The 23719-nt window shown below is 39.2% G+C and overlaps 1 protein-coding gene across 1 annotated transcript; it reads right to left on the reverse strand.

Moving 5' to 3' along the window:
- Positions 1–5756: 5756 nt before the first annotated feature.
- LOC143878851 (factor of DNA methylation 1-like) lies at positions 5757–23396 on the reverse strand. The gene is made up of 8 exons (XM_077381068.1): positions 23213–23396; positions 16447–17157; positions 12120–12206; positions 10480–10595; positions 10137–10226; positions 9504–9785; positions 9128–9340; positions 5757–6443 (listed from the first exon to the last, which is right to left on the reverse strand). The coding sequence occupies exons 1-8, from the start codon at positions 23394–23396 to the stop codon at positions 6216–6218; spliced, it is 1911 nt and encodes a 636-aa protein (XP_077237183.1). The 3' UTR covers positions 5757–6215.
- Positions 23397–23719: the final 323 nt, after the last annotated feature.

The following is a 23719-nucleotide window of genomic DNA, read 5'->3' on the forward strand; positions in this document are numbered from 1 at the left end:
GTTATTGAACATTTTATTATTTCCCACGTCTCTTTTGACTTAGAACGCCGCCGAATTCTTGACTACGTCTCCGGAATATCAAGTACGCCGCCAAATTCAAGAAACACTCATCGTTCAAAGATATCAAGTACGCCACCAGAATATCGAGTACGCTGCCGGATTTTCTAGGTTCAAACATGTGTTCCAAACTTATCGAGTACGTCACCGGAATATTGAATACGCTGCCGGATTCTAGAGTACGTCATCGGATTCTAGAGAACGCCACCTGAATATCAGGGTGTACACCGGCAGAAATAGGGTGTAGCAGAAATAGAGTGTACGCTAGCGAAAATAATGGATACGCTGGCGGAATCTCATACAGAGAGACAGTATTATTAGAAGACGTCCCCGTTCCATGTTGATGTCTACGTGTCGTGGATCCGACCATCTATGCATATTGGCAACGGCCAAGATTTAAACGAACCCAAGGGACTCTGGGTTCAAAGAAAGATTTCAAATCCAAACCAAACCGACTTTGTATAGAGGCGCGAGCGTTCCAAAAAGTTTTTCAACACATGTCAAGCATCCATCCGTCTCTAGTTATTTCCGACGGCCAAGATAGAAATGAACCCAAGGTTCTGTCGGTTCAAATACACATTCTGTAAGCCCAAGGGTTCTCATGGGTTAATCATTCACCTTACCTTCTTGTTTTGATGCTAGCAAACTAAATTGATTAATATTTATGGACTGATGTGTTGCTTTGAGGTGTTGTGTGTATACGGGAATTTCATGTCATAATCGTTATTGCACAACTCATCTCAACACATGGCTTGTGGATCCGCACACATGATGATCAAGAGCTTGCACTCACAGTGAAGACATCACTATTTGGAAGATGTTCAAAGTTAAGAAGCTATAGTTCAAGATTCCACAAGTTCCTAGCATGTGTCAAGAAGGAGCTTGGAGTTGAACATGCCATGGTGACACCTAATGCACCTTCCAACATGCATTGAAAATTGGAGGAAGTCACAAGAGCCAAGACAAAGTTTAAGATGTTCACTCAAGCCGAAGAAGTCCAAGAAAGTGCAAAGGAGCCTATACATTCCAAGAAAACTCAAGGTTTACATCTTTTAAATTGTATTTAGAGTTCTCTTGATTTTATGTTTAAATGCACTTTCAAAATGTTTCCAAATGGTTTTTATACTTAACTTTTTACATCTTTGAAAACCATCAACACACCCAAAAATGTGTTTGAAAACCTTTGACTTAAGCCCAAAAGCCCCTGAAGTTTCAAAGTTAAAATGAAATTTTTACCAGGGCCGGTCGACCAGATTATGCCGAGTGACCTCAGGATAGCACCTGGAAATCCAGGGCATCCTGAATTTTATCGGGCCGATCAACCGCGGAATGGGTTATGTTTCTACAGAACCATTCTATCATGGGTTTGGGCGGGCGACCGTCGTGGGTCGGTCAACCGAGATAGGTTTTTGAGCTAAAATTTTGAGCGACCAGGTAGCCATCGTCGGGCGACAGCCATGGGGCCGGTCGACCGTGGCAGTAAGAAACTTGAAAATAAAAAATGGCACCCGATAGGGGCGGGCGACCTTGGTGGCTCAGTCGACCACGACGGTCGGGCAAACTAGCCGTTGGGGCTTTCGCAAGTTGACTTTTTCAACTCAGTTTTTTACGGTTTTACTCCCAAACGGTCATATTTTCAAACACACTATATATACATGATTAAAATCTATCTAAAGAAGCTTTTGAACATTTTGAGAAAGATCAAATCTCATTTCTCTTTGAGCTTCAACTTGAAAATCAAAAGCAAAACCTCTTTAAACTTGTATTTCCACATTCTTTCAAGAGGCACTCCATAGGGCTTTACATTTGTATTTTCTTAGAGTGATTGTGAGCTATCAAAGTTGTAATCCGCCTATCAAGAGGCATGAGAGTTTTTCTTTTTCTTTGTTCTTCATTGAGGGTCTTCTCTTCGGCCCGTTAAGAATTGTGAAGATGAGGGTCTCCTCTTCGGCCCGTTAAGAAGGGTGAAGACGGCAAATGAGGGTTTGTCCTCACACCGAAGACTTCGTGCAGATGGGCTTCGCTTTGGCCCTTGAGAATGGAAAAGCTTGGTCGTGTAATGGCTCATTGATCCGGCCTTGAAGGAGGATCGAGATAGTGGAACTCGCGCGTGGATGTGAAGAGTGGAGTAGGTCTTGTGATAGACCGAACCACTATAAGTCTTGCGTTCATTGTCTCATTCTCTTTTCCTTTCCTTCTCTTGCACGTGTGGTGATTGGTAATCTCTAACCCTAACTTGTTTGTGCTTTTAATTGAACAAGGCTTAGTAAATGCACTTGATTAGAATGCTCAAACCCTAGTGCTTAATTAAATAGATTAATTTTTAATCTTCCCTAATTAAGCCTAAAATTTCTAATTGATCAATTCACCCCCCGTCTTGGGTTGTCACAACTTTATTTCACATTCAGACGAGACGAACCAAAAGAAGCCTTGTGAAGCGCGCCAATTTAATGGGCAGTAATGAAAAATGAGATTTATGTTGATGTCAGAAGGGTATCAGGCTCTTTTTTCCACCCGATTTAGAAGAATCACCCGTGTTTGATGCTTGTTTTAAAAGGTACCCGAAATCCGTAATTATTTTTCACAAGTACACGCAGAGGCTCTTTTTTCCACCCAATTTAGAAGAATCACCTGTGTTTGATGCTTGTTTTAAAAGTACCCAAAATCCGTAATTATTTTTCACAAGTACACACAGAGGCTCTTTTTTCCACCCGATTTAGAAGAATCACCCGTGTTTGATGCTTGTTTTAAAAGGTACCCGAAATCCGTAATTATTTTTCACAAGTACACACATTCCTTACTTTTCTCAAAGATCAACCCAAGATTTCATCCAAATCTTAAATCTTACGAGACCAATTAAGAGAATAGGATTTAGGATAAAGCTAAGAGAGAGAAAAACATCCCAAATTATGAGATATCTGTCACCGTGACTGACCTTAAAGCTAATCGTGGGGTGTGTTTTTTCTAGCTACTCAATCTTCCCAACCTTTTTCATCCTTCCTCTCTAAATGCTCCCTTTACCAAGCTTTGAAAGCAAAGTCCAATTCCAATTGAATGAGAATTGGATCACTACTTTACATTTGTTCAAATTTGATGGTAAATTCACCAACCACTCGAGATTAGGGGTGTAAATGGATATTCGGAAATTCGATTACCGTCCGCATCCGAATCCGTTTAAAGCGAATATTATCCGTTTCAAGCGGATATTATCCGAATCCGTTTATGAGATATCTGGCTCTTAGCGGATGCGAATCTGGTAAACGGTATATCCGATCCGTTTAACATCCGAATCCGAGAAGTAAATCCTTTTTATTTATTATTAATAATATCATTAATATTTTATTTTTTTAATGACACACTATCTTTTGTTTCTATAAGAAAAGTGAATATTCTTTTTAGAAAAAATAAAATAAAAACAAAAATAGCCCAAACCCATTCCATCAAAATAACCCAAACCCATTCCATCATATACAAAAAAAAAGAGGAAAAACCCAAAGACCACTACCAACACTATCATCCATCCCCATCGCCTCCCTCTCTCTCTCTTTGCCTTTGTTTTAAAAGGAAGAAGAGGATCTCATATATTTTAGGGTTTGAGAGTTAATTTTGTGAAGAGACTGTAGAGGTCTAGTTTTAGGGTTTGGAAAATTCATTCGAGTAAGTAGGAGAAAAAAGATAAAGTGCTGCAATAAAATGTTCGAATTTACCGGATAAACGGATACGGATAATATCCGAATTCGAACAATATCTGACGGATACGAATTCGGTAATAAATATTAAATATCCGTCGAATCCGAATCCGAATTCGGATAGTGTATACTGTAATCGAATTCGGATATAGCCATATCCGCTCCGAATTCGATCCGTTTACACCCCTACTCGAGATAACCCAAGCAGCAGCCAAAAAGATCTGTGTTAGCTGCCTTGCCTTTTCACATCATTTAGTCATGAGATGGTCATGGCTTCGCTCCTGTGACCGAACCCAATGTGTAGTGTAGTCAAGTTTCATGCTGACTGGGGCAAACCCGAGCCCTAGGAGATAGTAACCATTCATTGGCTGCGGATCCAAAGAAAAGCAAAATAGAGCTAATATGTGATCATGAGGCTCCCGCATTCAGAATTTTTTATTAATAGGATGAACCCATAAGAAAACACAGGGGAGTTGGTCAAATTTGCATCTCTGGTACAAAAGGAAGCCATTAAACTTGCCCAGTTCTCGAATGATACAGGTAGAAGAATTTCATGAGATCTTATATTGACATCACACTAGCAAGTCCAAGGCCGTAGCAACCTGTTCTTTGTGAGTGTCCTGTATCCAATATCTTTATTCAACGAATGCTTCGACCAACTTCCCATTTTCGGGGTAGAGATCGGAATCGACTGGATCAACCTATGCCTCATTTATACGCTACTAGGTATAATCGAAATAATAATTCACAGATTTATTGTGACTTATCTTTTTGTCCCAAGCATATGTATTTAACCACTGCAAGAATAAGAGGGTATGAAGGGGTCGTGGCTGCTCACAGAAACCCAACATCTAACTCAACTCAGCTAAGCCTTTGTCCCAAGCTAGTTGGAGTCGGCTAATGAATCCTTTAGAAAAATTCATGAAGAAGGTGAAAGGTTTCACCCGGCTCAAATTGACTAAGTCTAATCCTGACACTAGTTGGATTCGTCTACTTGGATCATTTCCTTCCATTCTATCCTATCCAAGGTCATGTTCTTTGTTATGTTCCTAGCCCTCAAGTCTTTCCTTACTGTTTCTACCCAAGTTGTTTTCGGTCTCCCTACCTCTTTTCACTCCATCAACTTGGCACGAGTCACTTCTTCTCACTGGAGCATCAAAAGGCTTACGTTGTATATGTCCAAACCATCTTAAGCAGTGCTCTCATCTTCTCCTCAATTGGTGCCACCCCCACCTTTTTACAAATGTCTTCATTTTTAATTCGATCTAACCTTGTGTGGCCGCACATCTATCTAAGCATTCTCATCTCCGCTACACTCATCTTATGCACACGCTACTTCTTGGTGGCCCAACATTCACAGAAACCCAGCATGAAAAGAAAAAAGAAAAAAAAAAGGCAATTGCTTACTAACACAATGCCAAGGCACTATTTCATCCTTGATGTTTTATATTCGCAGCACTAAGACAAGATAATGTGTGAGGGAGGGGATTCAGTTCCTAGATAGCAGTTTTTGGGATGCATTCCCATTTTTTCCATTTTCTTATAACAAGATGGTACAATCAATGTAAGCAGAAGGTTGAACATACCTCAGGCACAACATCAGAATTCACAGACAATAGTGGTTGAACTGAAATTTCGAGAGTAAAAGTACCAATCTGATCTTCATAATCTTTTGAATGTTTTGGTGCCCTCGACAGACACTTTGCTGATATGTTGTTCTGTAGGCATGTATAATTCTTTGCTTCATATTTCAGACCTGGCTTTACATGTTTGCCATTTCTTTTTCCGGGCACTCCAGCACCATGTTACCCAGTAACCAGGCAAGAACAATGAACAAAAAGGCTATCATGTTCTTAGGGCAGGTAGGATCGAAGACGAGATCACTTTAAAGGAGAGCATAAAAGGCTATCAACAGACTGAAAACACCATAATCTTTCATTGAAACACATATTCCAAGAAGATATGTTGCAAAAATTCTCGATAGCTCTTGTGTATCTGAAGTGCAACGTAGGAAAAATTATTTCACAATAACACATCTATTAAAGAAAATCATCATGTAAATTTCTGACAAAGTTAAGCACCGTCTAAGACCAATTTCAGTTTTCCAACTAAACCATGGATGGATATACAATGTGCCGAAGCAAGAAAAAAATTGAGCTGAGTAAATGCCATAGTTCAATAGTCATTTTTATCCCTTACCATAAGCCTGGTGTCATGGCAAATGAGATCTTTATGCATCAGTTCAAAGTCCTGCCTTTGCTAAACATACCGCTTAACAAAGACAATCTAGCAGTTAAATGTTGTTCAAGTGCTTGAAAACAGACGACTCACAGATTCTTTGGCTGCAGCTTATCTCGGCTCATACATCTAAGTAATTAGAAATCAAGTCTAGACATTTGGACAAACAAAGCCTATATTTAACATAAAATGTATTTTAAATGCTTGATTTGAATAACAGCTTTCGATTTCTCATCTCTTTCTCTTCTGTGTCTTCCATTTGCTCAGTATATATTGGATAACCTCCTTCAAGGTTGCCTTCCTTCCTGCTTTAAAGTTCCATAGTTCAGGTACCACGTATCTGCCACTTGGATTATATTCATTCATCTCCAACAAGGCGGCAGTTACAGCCTTGAAGACATCATCACCCCACTCATTTTTCAGACCTTTCAACCTTTCATCATCTTCATTTATTTTTTCCTGCACCCAAAATCATAACTACATCAACTAAAACATCATAAATGAAGAGCGGGACAAAAGAAATTTCTTTGAGACGTAGTAGCCAAGTTAAATAGATGGTAGACATGAAAAATGAACTTTTCCACAATCCTCGGTACAAGTCAGTCTCAGACAAAAGCTTTAACAGTTTCACATACATTTTTCTTGTTTACCAAAAGAGAGAGAAGCAATAAATATCTTGAACAGATCAGTTTACATAAATACAGTAGCAAATTCATGGAAGACAAAAATGATGGATGGACTTATCTACTAGCAAACGGCTCAATATGGGAAATAAGTGTTGTCCAAAGTACAGATGTGGAAAGCTTACGAAGAATTTTTTTTCTTTTTTTTGGGAGAATTCTCAGTTTCGTATGGTTTACCGGAATAAGGAATTGGTATCGGTATCACATTCCAATCCAATTGCAATTCCCTCGGTAAACGGATAATGATTCCAATTCTAGTTTCTGTGTAAGCACTAGAATTCTTCTCAGGAATCAATCGTGATTCCGATTCTAGCGTTTGGTACCGTCCAAACCAACGTTGGAATGGAATCAAATTTTCATACAATCTCAATCAATAAGAAAATCACACAAATACAAGTTACATATTGAAATCACAAACTAGTTTTGTTGGTCTCCCTCTAAAGTATGGAAAGGTTAGCTTTGCATCAAAAAACCTTTCCATCAAAAAAAGCAGTTGAAATCCTACAGACGAAAGTGAGGGAAAGAAGCATCTGGATCACAATATATTCCCTAACCCACTATATCCTTTCAATTTGATTTAAAATCAAATGATGGAAATTGGGTATTAACCCATCACTAATTAGATTACAATATTCTCTGCTCACCCCCAAGTCCACACCATCACATGACGGTAAGAATCATGGATTCCAGCAAGATCCGTTACAAATTTGATGTAGCACAAATTCCAGAAATTCCAGAAAGAATCAAGCAAACAAAATAAAGAATTGATTGAATAAAGCAATAGAACTGATATGTTTCTCCCAGTTACTCCCACAAAAAGATACACAGAGAGAGAAAGAGGTAGGGGGAGAGAGGGGGAGAGATGGAAAGTGATCTGGGCAGATCAGTCTCCACCACAAGAGAGAGAGAGAGAGAGAGAGAGAGAGAGAGAGAGAGAGAGCATGCCTTCAATCGAGATTTGAAGTCGAGCGACGGAAGTCTCACAAAAACCTAACATCGGGAAGTAATATTAAGAAGAGATTTAACGCCTTATTTTCTCCCATTCAAGGAATCAGAATACTACCCCATAGGGCAGGTATCAAAAACTATCAAATATTCCCTCGTTTTCTCCAATCAGAGGTGAGCATCGTTTCCAATTCTAATATGCAAACGAAACCAAATGCCGGAATCACGTAAATCGGAATCGGATACCGATACCAATTCCAGATTCCGACAATCCAAACACACCCCAATTGTGTAGCACTGACGTCAAGGATTCAAACTCTATCTACCCATCAAAAGAAGAAACAAATTATTGTTCATCTAAAAACAGAGAGAGGGAACAAGGAATACTGCAAGTACGAAGAAATTTTTTGAATTTGTGAGCCATCAATATCTTATTTTACTTGTCTCTAGATGGAGCATTAAATAATGAACAAAAAAAGATGACCCAGTCATGTGAAAGCTGCACCAAGTGGGAGGAATGCCATTTGGCATGTGTCCTAAGAACAATACCGACCACGTCTCTAGTATCCCTGAACTGAAATCACAAAAAATGTAGCATACAAAAAGTAAGCTAATCCAACAACAAATCTCAGAACAAAGAAAGGAGTAATCAGATCTGGAAATATCATATAAAACAGCTTCAATAAAACACCATAAACAGTAAAGGAAATAAATACAGCTGTAAAATGGGATAGAGACGTTAACAAAAAGAGAAACATTATTCCCAAGATCTGTTAAACTGACGTAGCTTAAAAAAACTGAAAATAATGGATGAGTCCACAAATAGATCCATGCAGGAAGTGAACCACGGGATCAGCCATTGGTGATGAACGAAGAAAAAGGGATCAGCCCACAAGGTTACCGAGAAATGATTATGTAGAAACATGCAAGGTTTTAAATTTCGGTTCCAATCACCATGGAAACAGAAATGTTTTGTTTTTAGTTCAAAAATTGTGCTAAAATCCTGTAAAATCACAGAAGCATATGGAAACATATGCAAATGAAAAAATTTTAAGATGGAATTTTTGGAAACGCTACCAATAAAACAAAAAATTTAGGAAATGCTCGAGTAGGCATAAATACACACTTTGGAATCATCGCAGAAGCAAGGCGGCCATCCACAATGGCTTAGCAACCTCGAACACCTAGTGGCATGCATTGTCGAGCATGTCTGATAATTCAGTACTTACCACATTTCACATGTATTCATGTAAAAATTTATACATAATACATACAACACATTTCACAAGTAATTCATATAAATATAATTATGTAAAACATACCGATAGAGTATACCACCAATATACGTACGGTTTTGGTTTCGGTATGCATTTCAGTGGGGATGGAAACAGAACATTTCTGTTGTTTCGCGTCGGTACTACAAATTAATATGAAACACACATTATACCAACGCAAAAAATAGCTAATTAAAGAAGTATGCGAAGAACATCAGGACCAAAAGTATGAAATCCATACCTCACATTTTCCATCGATAGTGATTATTTTATATGGATGCCATTCCGGCTGTCTAAGATACTCCTCCCACAAAGAGCATAACTCACTAGCTTTAACTACTGCTTCTTCAGATGGATACCTTTGTCTGCATGCAGCATGGAATGGTTTTTCATCAAGCTCTCCCATTCTCCTGATTCCAATCAATGTGTGACCACTCTGTAGGTCTGTCAGCCCCTATAAAGCAAAGTTCAATAATCATCAATCAAATTTGATCTCATGGTTCCATGGAAGATAAATCTCGTAAAATACAGATAGCATGTTGCATTATTATAGGGGTTGCTGCCTCAAAATTTATATTAAGGAGTTCAGACAAAAGGGGGAGGCGGAATATCCATACGGCAATCAATTCTTTACAAGCTTCCTGTAGCTCGTCATTGCTCAAGCGCTCTTTGATTATAAGTTGTTGATTTAAATCATCGAGGTCATCCATTTCTCCAACTTTCTCTTCCAATTCTTTGCTCATTTCCAACATCTTCTTCTTAACTGAATCATCATTTCCCATATGCTCCATCACCAGTAACCTCCCTGTTCGCTGTTCAATTTCCAATTCCAATGCTTGCTTGTCATCCAATTGATTTTGTAGGTGAAGAATCTTGTTGAGAGCTTTCTCTTTCTCCATCTGCAGATTTATATCCATGGTTAAATGATAAATGAAATGAATTCCAGAATTGGAAAAGAAATATCTTCATCTTCCTGAGAACCTTTATTTCAGCTTTTAAAAATAGAAACTCAGAGTATGACAAGAACTTGCCCAAGGTAAAAAGGATTGACTGAGGCAAGTCAATGATTGGAGAGGTCAATTTTTCATTAACTTGGGAAATCAAAGGAGTTTGGGTTGACTTAGTAGGGCAAAACCAGGATTGGGACAAGAACTTGACCAAGGTAAAACCGAGTCGTCAGACGAGTTGATGACTGAATTGAGGAGTTTCTAAACATTGCATTACTCAAGGCCTAACACCAGGAAACGCACCTTTTGTTTTTCAACCAGCTTCAAGACATTTTCGTCAGCCCTCTTCTGGTCCAAAGCTGCCATTTCAAGGGAACTATTTTTCATAGCATTCTGAAAACAAGTAAAAAGATTTGTATCAAACATCTTAACCATTGCTACAAGCTTAAATAGAAATTAAAATTAAGTTGGTGTATTTGATAAATAGAAATTAAAGTAATGCTTCATGACTGTCTACCAGATTAAACAGAAATTAGTGAGGTGTTTTACGACCCAAATATTTCTCGTAATCAGTAATATATTGCAAGAATCTGCATTATATCAAATACCAGATACAGTATAAACTTTGACAGGAAAGTATCATTACCTTTTTCTTCTCAGCAAGAAGTCTCCTTCTGTCATTGTCGATCTGGTGGTAGCTGTGGCCGTTCTTTTTGCACTCACTATCAGCGAGAGGGATATTATATCGACCATTGCTATACCCTGCATCCCGAGCTTTGTCAGGCACATGGGTGCTACTACTGCTTCTGCTTTAGATTCAGCTCCCTCTGCTTCTATTACTGCGCCAGCGGATTCAACCTATACATTATCCCGTGCCGATTATGAGGAGTTCCAGCGTCTGAGGCTCAGTTCTCGTCCTCCCTCTGCAGGCTTCGCCCAGTCAGGTAGTTCACCCACTACCCTTCTATCTAGCTCAGGGTCATGGATTATTGACTCTGGCACATCCAACTACATGACTGGTAACTCTTCCCAGCTTCATTCTTTTCGCTCCTTCTCGTCTCCCTCTCAGTCTATCACCCTTGCTGATGGGTCCACTACACCTATCACTGGTGTTGGTCATATCTCCCCTCATCCTGCACTTACCTTATCTTCTGTTTTATGTGTCCCAAAATCACCATTTAGTCTACTTTCAGTTAGCCAAATTACTAAATCTCTTCACTGTTCTGTCTCATTTTTCCCATCTTATTGCTTGTTTCAGGGTCTCTCGACTAGGAAGACGATTAGAATAGATCGTGAGGTAGATGGACTCTATCGTCTTGACTGTCGGCCGCCTACTGTCTTACATAGGTCTGTGGATACATTTCAGTGGTATTGTCGCCTAGGGCAGCCTTCACTTCAGCGGCTGCAGCAGACTTCTCTGGTTCCCGGACCTTTTCTAGTTTTCAGTGTGAGTCATGTGAACTCGGGAAATACCGTCGTGTGTCGTTTCCTTCCCATGTCATTAGTAGAGTGTTTAGTCCATTTGAATTAGTCCATTCTGATGTATGGGGACCCTCTAGGGTCGCGTCTAGTACTGGCTTTCAGTATTTTATTGTGTTTATTGATGACTTCTCACGCATGACTTGGTTATATTTACTGAAAAGTAGATCTGAAGTGTTCTTTGCTTTTCTCACATTTCACTCTGAAATTATGAATCAATATAATTGCAATATTAAATGTCTTCGTACTGACAATGCTAGATAATACTTGTCTGATACTAATGGCTTTCAATCCTATCTCTCCCAACATGGGATTCTACATCAGTCTTCATTTTGCGTACACCTCTCAACAGAATGGTGTTGCTGAGAGGAAACTTCGTTATTTGCTTGAAGTAGGTCGTACTCTTCTTTTTCAGATGAGTGTTCCTAAGGCATACTGGAGTGATGCCCTTCTCACAGCGTGGTTCTTAGCGAATCGACTTCCTCCGTCTTAGAGGGTGCTTCTTCTTTCGAGATTTTATCTCCTGGAAAGGAATCGTTTCCTCTAACACCTCGTGTATTTGGTTGCGTTTGTTTTGTTCATCAACTTGGACCTGGCCGTGACAAACTCGATCCCCGATCTGAGCGTTGTGTCTTTCTGGGTATTCCCGTACGCAGAAAGGCTATCATTGCTATAGCCCTCGTCTGCGTCGTTGGTTTGTCTCAGTCGATGTTACGTTCTTTGAGCCTGAGGCATTCTTCAAACATGGCGTGGAATCTTTCACCCCTTCTCTTGAGTCCCAGGTATCGCTTCCCTTACCAAATCTACCTGCTTCTCTTCCGTCATCTCCTGTTTCCGTACAACTACCTTCTGCAGATTCTACTTCTTCTGCCACGTTGGAGAAGCCAGCTCCACCTAAAATTACAAAGCAGTATCAGCGGCGCCAAGTTACAGATAGGTCTCTTCTACCTCCTCTCGCACAATCATCTTCTTAGCCGATGATCCCTCTCTCCAGCTCTCAGGTATCTTCTCTTCCGCCTTCCACTGTTGTTTCTGATTCTCCTATTGCATCTCGTACGAGATCCCGTTCCACTGCACATCCTATTTCGAATTTTGTTTCTTATGATAGGCTCACCAATACCTTCCAGAGCTTTGTTTCCTCTGTCTTCTATGTCTTTACCACAGTCAGGGGTTGAGGCTCTTGAACATCTTGGTCGGCGTGATGCAATGAACCTAGAAATGAGCGCTCTTCATAGTAATGATACATGAGATCTGGTTCCCCTACCCCCTGGTGCCCGTCCTGTTGGTTATCGGTGGGTTTTCTCCATCAAGTACCTCCCTGATGGTACTATCGAGCGCTTCAAAGCACGGTTAGTAGCGAAATGATACACTCAGACTTTTGGTGTTGACTACACTGAGACCTTCAGTCCAGTTGCGAAAATTCCCTCTGTACGTGTGCTCCTGTCTCTTGCCGTTAATCATAGCTGGCCTCTTCATCAGCTGGATGTGAAGAATGCCTTCTTCCATGGCGACCTGACTGAGGAAGTGTATATGGAGCAACCCCCAGGGTTTGTTGCTCAGGGGGAGACTTCCTCCTACGTGTGTCGCCTACGCAAGTCACTCTATGGCCTCAAACAATCTCTGCGTGTGTGGTTTGGGAGATTCAGTGAGGCAGTCATGCGTTTTGGGATGACACAATGCGCAATGGATCACTCAGTCTTCAGTTATCACTCTTCAGCTAGGTGTATTTTGTTGATAGTTTATGTGGATGACATAATCATCACAGGGAGCAATTCACAAGGTATACAGCGTTTGAAAACCTTCTTGCAAAAGGAATTCTCTACTGAGGATTTGGGTCAGCTCGGGTATTTCTTGGGGATAGAGGTTGCTCATTCTTCTAGAGGCTTGTTCCTATCACAGAGAAAGAATGTCTTAGACTTGCTAAAAGAAACAGGGAATCTTGGAGTTAAACCAGCTTCTGCACCCATGGATCCTAATGTGAAGCTCGTTCCAGAAGAAGGAGAGTTGTTGGAGGATCCTGGCAGGTATCGCAGGCGTGTCGGTAAACTTACATATCTCACGGTTACTCGGCCAGATATTTCATATGATGTTGGAGTTGTCAATCAGTATACAAGCGCTCCACGTACTTCTCACTGGGCTACGGTGATACAGATTCTCAAGTATTTGAAAGGGGCTCCAGGGAAGGGATTGATGTTCAAAAGACATGGCCATATGAAAGTTGAAGGCTTCTCTAATGCAGATTGGGCTGGATCCCCAGCAGACAAACTGTCCACCACTTGTTATTGTACATTTGTAGGTGGCAATCTTGTTTCATGGAAGAGTAAGAAGCAGGATATTATAGCTAAGTCCAGTGCAGAGGCTGAATACAAGGAAATGGCACAGACAAGCACGGAACTTATTTGCCTACGTTCACTTCTTTCTGAAATTGGCTTCATTTCATCTTCTCCTTCGCAGCTTTATTGTGACAACAAAGCTGCAATATACATTGCCAACAATCCAGTCTTCCATGAGCGCACCAAACATATTGAAGTGGATTGTCATTTTATCCGTCAAAGAATCCAGAAAAGAGAGATTTGCACTGTGTTTATTCGGTCAGGGGACCAATTAGCTGATATGTTTACAAAGTCCTTAAATAAGTCAAAATTGAGTGATATGTGTAACAAGGTAGGAATATATGATATCTACATTCCAGCTTGAGGGGGAGTGTTGAAATATGTAACTTGCCTAAGGGCATTTAGGACTTTGTACATTTCTTTATATTTTAGTATAAAGATATGAGTCAGGAGTAGATTACCCTAACTCATTCATTTTTCTCTCTAAACTTTCTCTTAACAAAAAGGAATGCTCTGCTTCTCTAAATAGTCAATGCCAATGTTTTTTGAGCAGACAAAGTATATTGAGGTGCACCATAAGTTTTGTTCAACATAAATTCCTTGATGAGATTATTTCATAGTCACATTTAAACTCTTATTCCTTGCATATAGATCTTTGATTGCATATTGATTTTTTTTTATAGAGAGCCTTTCCATACGTCTCTTGGTGGCTTTGGATGACTTGGTAATCCAGATTTTGCTGATAATTTTCTCTTCCATTGAACTTTAGCCATCTTGAATTCGCTTGTTTTGGAAGTTGGATGCATCCTCTTCCATTTAGAAGATCCATACAGACAAAATCCTTAGTCTTTGACAGCTGTTTGCATTTGGGGGTTGTTTGACAGCAAATTCTGAATTTCTACTCTAATTGATTGAAATGTAGCTCTAGAACTTATAAATGGCCCTTAGTAGTGATATGTGAAACTTCCTATTAGGTTTGTGCATGTATAAGTTTGCAGTCTACAGCAAACTGAAAAACAAAAAATTAGTGTGTGCAAGAAAAGGGTCTAATTTTCATGTCTATTGGGTCTTGCAAAGTTGTCATGGTTGGGCATAAAGTTTGCTTGGGCTTGCAGATGTCGTTCCTGGGCCAAGCAATGGGCCTTGGAATTTTCATCATTTTATGCATCAAGATATTACTTTTCTTGCAAACAAAAAAAATTATAGATGGAGAAAAATATAGAAGGAAAGAGCAATTTTGTATTGGGTATTTATAAGATCTATGTTCATAGCAATGGTGTCTTATCCCTCAGGTTACAAGTTTGACATGGAATTCAGTTGACACACACACACACACATAGTAATATATATATATATATATATATATATATATATATATATATATATATATATATATATATATATATATATATATATATATATATATAGTTCGAAGGCTCTGAGTTTGGAGTATTTGTTGTCTACGTCTCTTTGTTTCTCCTCATTGTATGTATTTCGTCATCTTCCCTTCAAGCACAAGAAAGCCTCCACTCATGACAGTTCTCTGATAGGTTTGCAAGAGCAAAGATTCCGTACACTCTTATGTTACTTGAATTAGGTAATTATCTCTGTTGACTGAACTAAGTCCTACTTACTGGATTGCTTGTTGTATTTGAGCTTTGGGATTGAATGTTTGCTTTCATTATTGAGAAGAAAATTCATTAGATCATACTGCAGATCTTGTTGCTTATATTCCTTGAATACTAATCAACATCATAGGACACGTTCAATGATCATTTGTAGCTTTCCTAATATATTTATAGGTACTAGAGCAGGAATGTACATTGTTGAAGACAACTTATGTCTTTTATTATGGATATATGAATATATGTTGTAGCATTTGTTACTTTCACCTAGGAGCGCATATTAAGGTAGGTTTTCTGATTGAATTTTATGACATCGTACAAGTGAATACTCTATTCTTGTGGCCACCTATAATTTTAGTATCATTTTAGTCTCAGATGGGTCACTGTTTCTGATGATCATGAAACAAAAGAATTGGACATTGCCAGCCTTCATTCCTCACGGCATGGGAATCACTTTCCATCCTGTCAGAAGGTGAGATTGCTCCTCGACAAAAGCTCATTATAGAATTCACTTCTGCGGTTAACGTTATTTGCCGATGTTCCTTTCCGCCCTTTCAAGGACCAATCAAGATCAAGAAAATTAATCCTAAGCCTTCAGGCTGTATTTCCCATCCTTGAATAGGGGAGACATTACAATTTATAAAAATTATGAGGAGATCTTATAGCATCACAGGACTCACACAATTGCCAGTGTATTCCGTAGGTAGATAATTTAAAGAAACAAATTACGTCCATTTCTTAACAAGCGCTGTAAATTCTCTAATGTGAGATTTGGTATGTGTCTCGAGTCAATCACGAAGAAACCTATCAAGAATGCATAGAATTTTCTTGGAACTTTTGATGTAAAATCTCAATCTATTTCCTTACAAACGGTTCATCTGTAATATGCTTGCAAATTCTTATCATAAACAATGTTCAACTCCTTTAAACTTACTTCATGGGAAGCAAATGCTCATGGGTATTGTATATTATAGGGAGAATTCAATATTTTTATTTAGTCAATGTATGATCAATTTTTATTTTTATTTATACAATTGTACTAAATTATTGTAAAATATCATTCACAGTCGCACGTTGCAACGCACGTGCATTTTTACTAGTACTTAAAATAACACAGAGGATCATGATCCAAAAAATAATATACAAAAACAAATGGGGACTTTTTAAGGGGTGTACCTTCATTTTGACGTTGATGGAGCTTGTCTTTCTCTTCAACCATCCTACGAAGAGATAGCGTGGTCTCATTACAATCGCATTCCAACACTCTCAAGTGCTTATTCTTCACATCATTTTTGTTTATCAAATTGGCCACAAGTTTATCATTTTTTCTACTTTCTTCACTTAAAAGATCGGCGACTGTCTTCAGATCACCATGTTTCCGCAAATGCTCTCCCATAGGACCGTCCATGTAGTACTCGTCAGAACATGCAACCCAACAATAGATACTCGATCCACGGCGCTTCCATTCATTCCAGTTTTTCTTACCAAAATGATTTGTTTCGTAAGATTTCTCAAACGCCATTGCATCATGAAATCCAGTCCAATCCTTCCTGAACTCTACTATAGAATTCCCTGTAAAACCTCGGAAGTTCCATACAGGATGAACTTTTACAGGATTATATTTAGATAATTGATCTTTTAACCTAGATGAACTTCCTCTAACATATTTTCCATCCTTCCTCTCAACTGGAAGGTTAATTATGATGCCCATCCAAGGCCAAACAAACCGCTCATCACTCATTGATTCAGTAGGCGGTTTCGACTGGACATTAGATTGCGTTGGAACACCGGCATCGGCTAGATCCGTTCTTAAGAACATCGCCAATGCAAGGTGGTTCGCCTTTTCTTTGAACCGACCTCTACTAGATGCACCCGCTCCAGTGGCGTTGTAACGACCCGATTTCCGACGAGTCGCTACGAGCAAAAGAAAGCAAAAATCATGTAACTATTTTTTTTTTTATACAAGCATCAACCACGATAGAATCTTATTACAACTGAAAGATGTCTTATCATAACAAAGTATTGATAGACATGGTAAATGACGCAAGGCGTCAAAATGTAAAAACTCAGGAACAAACTCTCTGATAACACAGTCCCTTATCCCATGGTTCCTTCATTTGCAAATGCTCCACCATCTAATGCCTCAACTCCTGTGGTGGAGGAATCAACGTCAAGCAGAGTGATAGTAACCTAGCAGGTATGATAGTTCAATCTAAACAGCAGATCAAGATCCATATTTATTCAAATAACATTCAAATACTTTTCCAACATAATAATTCATAGAGATTTTCTAAACCAGAATTCAATTCAAATAAACTGAACAAATACTTTTCCAATATGATAGAAGGTCCAGCCCTGATACCATGATGTGAAATCCCGATCCTACCCATGTAGATATTGTCCGCTATTATCCGGTTCTGGGTCATGCCCTTTTGGGTCACTGCCCTTTTGGGTCCACGCCCTCCCCAGTTTTAAAACACGTCTACATAGTGAGGAGAAATTTTCCATATACAGCCCAGCAACCTTTCCTACCTTTCCTCGAGATTTTCAGAATCATTTCAAATAAATACAATTTAAACTGAATCCATTTCAACATATAATATAGAATAACTTAGAAACAATGTAAATCAAATACTTCACCATTCTTGTTGGATACATTGAAAGTCGTACGAGCAAAGTTAGGTATCACCTGCCTTGTAAAGACTTCGGATGTATATATATTGGGACGGCCTCTAAGTGAGGGTGTGAGGGGCATCATCCTGAAGATAAAACAATATTCACGTTCTGTTTTGGCATAGACACTCATTTTGAGGCGCTATACTGCTGTCTCATTTTTTTATATCAAACTTCCACCAAAGATATATATACCCCAATTTGAGGGTGGTTCCACCTTGCACGTGTATGCCTCCCTACCAAGTGGGCCCAAAAATTAACAGTTATCATCAAATTCATATTTTAAGGTAGTGTCCTTTCTATCCAGGTAATGTCCATCTATGTCCAAAATAATGTTCCCTGTGGACCCCATATTATTTGTTATCAAATTCATATTTCAAGATCATGGGGCCTAGCAGACACTATTCATATGGACCCCACATGTTACTATGCATGTGGACCCCATAGGTTACCATTCATGTGGACCCCACATGCTACTATTCATGTGGGCCCCGCATGTTACTATTCATGTGAGCCCCGCATGTTACTCATTCATGTGGGCCTCGCATGTTACTATTCATGTGGGCCCCGCATGTTACTATTCATGTGGGCCTCGCATGTTACTATTCATGTGGGCCCCGCATGTTACTATTCATGTGGGCCACCATTCTTTGGCTACTATGCTCAGCAGTTCGCCTTTCTTCGCCTTTCTTTCCTTACAGTTTACTTTACGGTTACTATGCGAGTATTTCACCGTTAAGTATATAGGTGGTAGAACCAACCATTACTTTATCCATATAGGTGGTAAAACCAACCATTACTTCAAATAAAATATAGGTAGGTGGTAGAACCAACCATGAAAGAGATCATTAAATAATTTAGGTGGTAGAACCAACCATTGAAAGAGATCATTGCTTTCAAATAATTTTAGGTGGTAGAACCAACCATGAAAGAGAGACTATTATAAAAGACTTACTCGGTAGTGGATTTTCTTTTTCCTTCTTCTCTCTCTCTTCCTCTTTCTCTTTCTTCTCTTCTCTTCCTCTCTCTCTCTCTCTCTCTTCTCTTCTCTTCTCTTCTCTTCTCCTTTTCTTCTCCTCCTCCTCCTCTATTTATAGACATTTTTTTTGCATAGTACTTTTTGCATAGTAAAGACTATTTACTATTTTAAATTATTATTTCTGTCGGTCAATAGTATTTTTGCATAGTACTTTTGCATAGTAAAAACTATTTACTATTTTAAATTATTATTTTCGTCGGTTAACAGTATTTTGCATAGTTAATAATATTTTTTTATTATTAATTTTGTCGGACAATAGTATTTTTGCATTTTTTTATTATTATTTTCGTCGGTGCGATGATATTTTCGTTTCCACTAGGGATGGGTCCCGCTGGTGGTAGGACCCGCTGGTCGTGGGGCCCGCTTGTGTGGGACCTACTTGTGTGAGACCTACTTGTGTGGGGCCCGCTGATGTGGGGCCCGCTGATGTGGGACCTGCGGGTGTGGGGCCCGCTGATGTGGGACCTACTGATGGTGGGACTCGTTTGTAAATAGTACTCGGTGGGTCCTACTGTGAATAATACTTTTAAATAGTGTATCTCAATAGTGAACTTGCATAGTATTTCTGCATAGTAATCTCGCATAGTGACTATTGTGAATAGTGACTATTGGAAATTTTTAACATATATATATATCTATTCCGTTTTTGTTGACATCTGGGGCGGTGGCTTAGTGGTAGGAAGCCGTTCAATCTTAGCTTAGACTTGGGTTCGAATCGTGTACGCCCCATTATGCCAGATGTCCTCATGCCCGATTAACTTGGGGAAAATGAGTAATGGCCGATGATTACCCACCTATGAGGCCATTTTTATATTTATATATATATATTTTTTTACCGGTTCTTACATTCTACCCCCCTTAAAAAAAATTTCGTCCCCGAAATTCCTACGCCCATAACCTAGATATCTTGATAATCAGAATCTCGACACATGATAATTTAAGATCATCTCCTTTACTTTGTAAATCTTAATTTTGATTAGAAATCAACGTCTTGTGAAATCCATTATAATCTGCACTGCCTCTTAAATACTACTAATCTTCTATTCTAGGCAGACATTTTACTCCTATGAATTCCCTTGTTTCCCATAATCCATAATTTATAAATAAGTTTTCTGACCTTCTGTTGCCCCATCCTGTACCTCGTTGTCATCGTTGATTAGGCCCCATCCTGTACCTCGTTGATTAGGGCGAAGAAACGCTTTTCAGTTCCTGGCTGTGCGTTCTTATCTTGGGTCAGAGGGCGGTACTGATTTCTTCTTCCCTGGTTCTGCTGATTGTTTGCACCGGTTGATATTGTGGCGGAGGTGGGCGGTTTTGGATGAAGGCTGGTGCCTTAGGGCAATCCCTTCTTCTCCAGCATTGCCCAACGTGAATCCTTCCACAGTGGGGGCACAAGTTCTTTGATGGTGGACCACTATCAATTTTATTTTTTTTTTCCAGTTTACCCTTGAAATGTGACACATCATATGTCACCTATTAGCTATCTAACCCTACTTAACGACACAACCCACAAGCACCAGGGTTTCCGTAAACCCGGGCTTTGATACCACAACTGTAACGACCCGATTTCCGACGAGTCGCTACGAGCAAAAGAAAGCAAAAATCATGTAACTATTTTTTTTTTTATACAAGCATCAACCACGATAGAATCTTATTACAACTGAAAGATGTCTTATCATAACAAAGTATTGATAGACATGGTAAATGACGCAAGGCGTCAAAATGTAAAAACTCAGGAACAAACTCTCTGATAACACAGTCCCTTATCCCATGGTTCCTTCATTTGCAAATGCTCCACCATCTAATGCCTCAACTCCTGTGGTGGAGGAATCAACGTCAAGCAGAGTGATAGTAACCTAGCAGGTATGATAGTTCAATCTAAACAGCAGATCAAGATCCATATTTATTCAAATAACATTCAAATACTTTTCCAACATAATAATTCATAGAGATTTTCTAAACCAGAATTCAATTCAAATAAACTGAACAAATACTTTTCCAATATGATAGAAGGTCCAGCCCTGATACCATGATGTGAAATCCCGATCCTACCCATGTAGATATTGTCCGCTATTATCCGGTTCTGGGTCATGCCCTTTTGGGTCACTGCCCTTTTGGGTCCACGCCCTCCCCAGTTTTAAAACACGTCTACATAGTGAGGAGAAATTTTCCATATACAGCCCAGCAACCTTTCCTACCTTTCCTCGAGATTTTCAGAATCATTTCAAATAAATACAATTTAAACTGAATCCATTTCAACATATAATATAGAATAACTTAGAAACAATGTAAATCAAATACTTCACCATTCTTGTTGGATACATTGAAAGTCGTACGAGCAAAGTTAGGTATCACCTGCCTTGTAAAGACTTCGGATGTATATATATTGGGACGGCCTCTAAGTGAGGGTGTGAGGGGCATCATCCTGAAGATAAAACAATATTCACGTTCTGTTTTGGCATAGACACTCATTTTGAGGCGCTATACTGCTGTCTCATTTTTTTATATCAAACTTCCACCAAAGATATATATACCCCAATTTGAGGGTGGTTCCACCTTGCACGTGTATGCCTCCCTACCAAGTGGGCCCAAAAATTAACAGTTATCATCAAATTCATATTTTAAGGTAGTGTCCTTTCTATCCAGGTAATGTCCATCTATGTCCAAAATAATGTTCCCTGTGGACCCCATATTATTTGTTATCAAATTCATATTTCAAGATCATGGGGCCTAGCAGACACTATTCATATGGACCCCACATGTTACTATGCATGTGGACCCCATAGGTTACCATTCATGTGGACCCCACATGCTACTATTCATGTGGGCCCCGCATGTTACTATTCATGTGGGCCCCGCATGTTACTCATTCATGTGGGCCTCGCATGTTACTATTCATGTGGGCCCCGCATGTTACTATTCATGTGGGCCTCGCATGTTACTATTCATGTGGGCCCCGCATGTTACTATTCATGTGGGCCACCATTCTTTGGCTACTATGCTCAGCAGTTCGCCTTTCTTCGCCTTTCTTTCCTTACAGTTTACTTTACGGTTACTATGCGAGTATTTCACCGTTAAGTATATAGGTGGTAGAACCAACCATTACTTTATCCATATAGGTGGTAAAACCAACCATTACTTCAAATAAAATATAGGTAGGTGGTAGAACCAACCATGAAAGAGATCATTAAATAATTTAGGTGGTAGAACCAACCATTGAAAGAGATCATTGCTTTCAAATAATTTTAGGTGGTAGAACCAACCATGAAAGAGAGACTATTATAAAAGACTTACTCGGTAGTGGATTTTCTTTTTCCTTCTTCTCTCTCTCTTCCTCTTTCTCTTTCTTCTCTTCTCTTCCTCTCTCTCTCTCTCTCTCTTCTCTTCTCTTCTCTTCTCTTCTCCTTTTCTTCTCCTCCTCCTCCTCTATTTATAGACATTTTTTTTGCATAGTACTTTTTGCATAGTAAAGACTATTTACTATTTTAAATTATTATTTCTGTCGGTCAATAGTATTTTTGCATAGTACTTTTGCATAGTAAAAACTATTTACTATTTTAAATTATTATTTTCGTCGGTTAACAGTATTTTGCATAGTTAATAATATTTTTTTATTATTAATTTTGTCGGACAATAGTATTTTTGCATTTTTTTATTATTATTTTCGTCGGTGCGATGATATTTTCGTTTCCACTAGGGATGGGTCCCGCTGGTGGTAGGACCCGCTGGTCGTGGGGCCCGCTTGTGTGGGACCTACTTGTGTGAGACCTACTTGTGTGGGGCCCGCTGATGTGGGGCCCGCTGATGTGGGACCTGCGGGTGTGGGGCCCGCTGATGTGGGACCTACTGATGGTGGGACTCGTTTGTAAATAGTACTCGGTGGGTCCTACTGTGAATAATACTTTTAAATAGTGTATCTCAATAGTGAACTTGCATAGTATTTCTGCATAGTAATCTCGCATAGTGACTATTGTGAATAGTGACTATTGGAAATTTTTAACATATATATATATCTATTCCGTTTTTGTTGACATCTGGGGCGGTGGCTTAGTGGTAGGAAGCCGTTCAATCTTAGCTTAGACTTGGGTTCGAATCGTGTACGCCCCATTATGCCAGATGTCCTCATGCCCGATTAACTTGGGGAAAATGAGTAATGGCCGATGATTACCCACCTATGAGGCCATTTTTATATTTATATATATATATTTTTTTACCGGTTCTTACAGGCGTGCTGGAGAAAGTCCTTGTAACTGTAATCTTGTTTCTTCTTCCCCTTGCAGAAGGGGCATCTAAAAGAGGTACCTGAATATTTGACTTTTAGCTTCCCACTCTTCAATAGCAAATATGCTTTGTCCTTATAGCCATCTACCTCGGTCTCACTGATTTCTGCTTCATCTTCCGAACTGTAGTCCATCGTATCCATCGTACTAGAAAAAAGGTACATAACATAAAATCAAACAATAGCAAGCAGATAAAATCAAAAAACACTCTAAGGCCCTGTTCGTTTCAGATTATGACAACTGATTATCAGCCCTAAACCTATCATTGGACTCAAATTTAAATGTAATTTTGAGCCCAATAATAGGTTTGGGGCTCAAAATCGGTTGTCATAATCTCAAACAAACAAGGCCTAAATAAAAAAATTGAAAAGTTTCAAGATAAGTACAATTACAGTAATGGCAGAAGGGCTGAAGCTTATGAAGGTTGAGTAAAATAAGCTGACGCGCAGCTGTAAGA

This window comes from Tasmannia lanceolata, unplaced genomic scaffold (genome assembly GCF_043159265.1).
Source record: "Tasmannia lanceolata isolate RefF3 unplaced genomic scaffold, GAP_Taslan_0.1 ptg000006l, whole genome shotgun sequence".
In the NCBI taxonomy this organism is placed as follows: domain Eukaryota; kingdom Viridiplantae; phylum Streptophyta; class Magnoliopsida; order Canellales; family Winteraceae; genus Tasmannia; species Tasmannia lanceolata.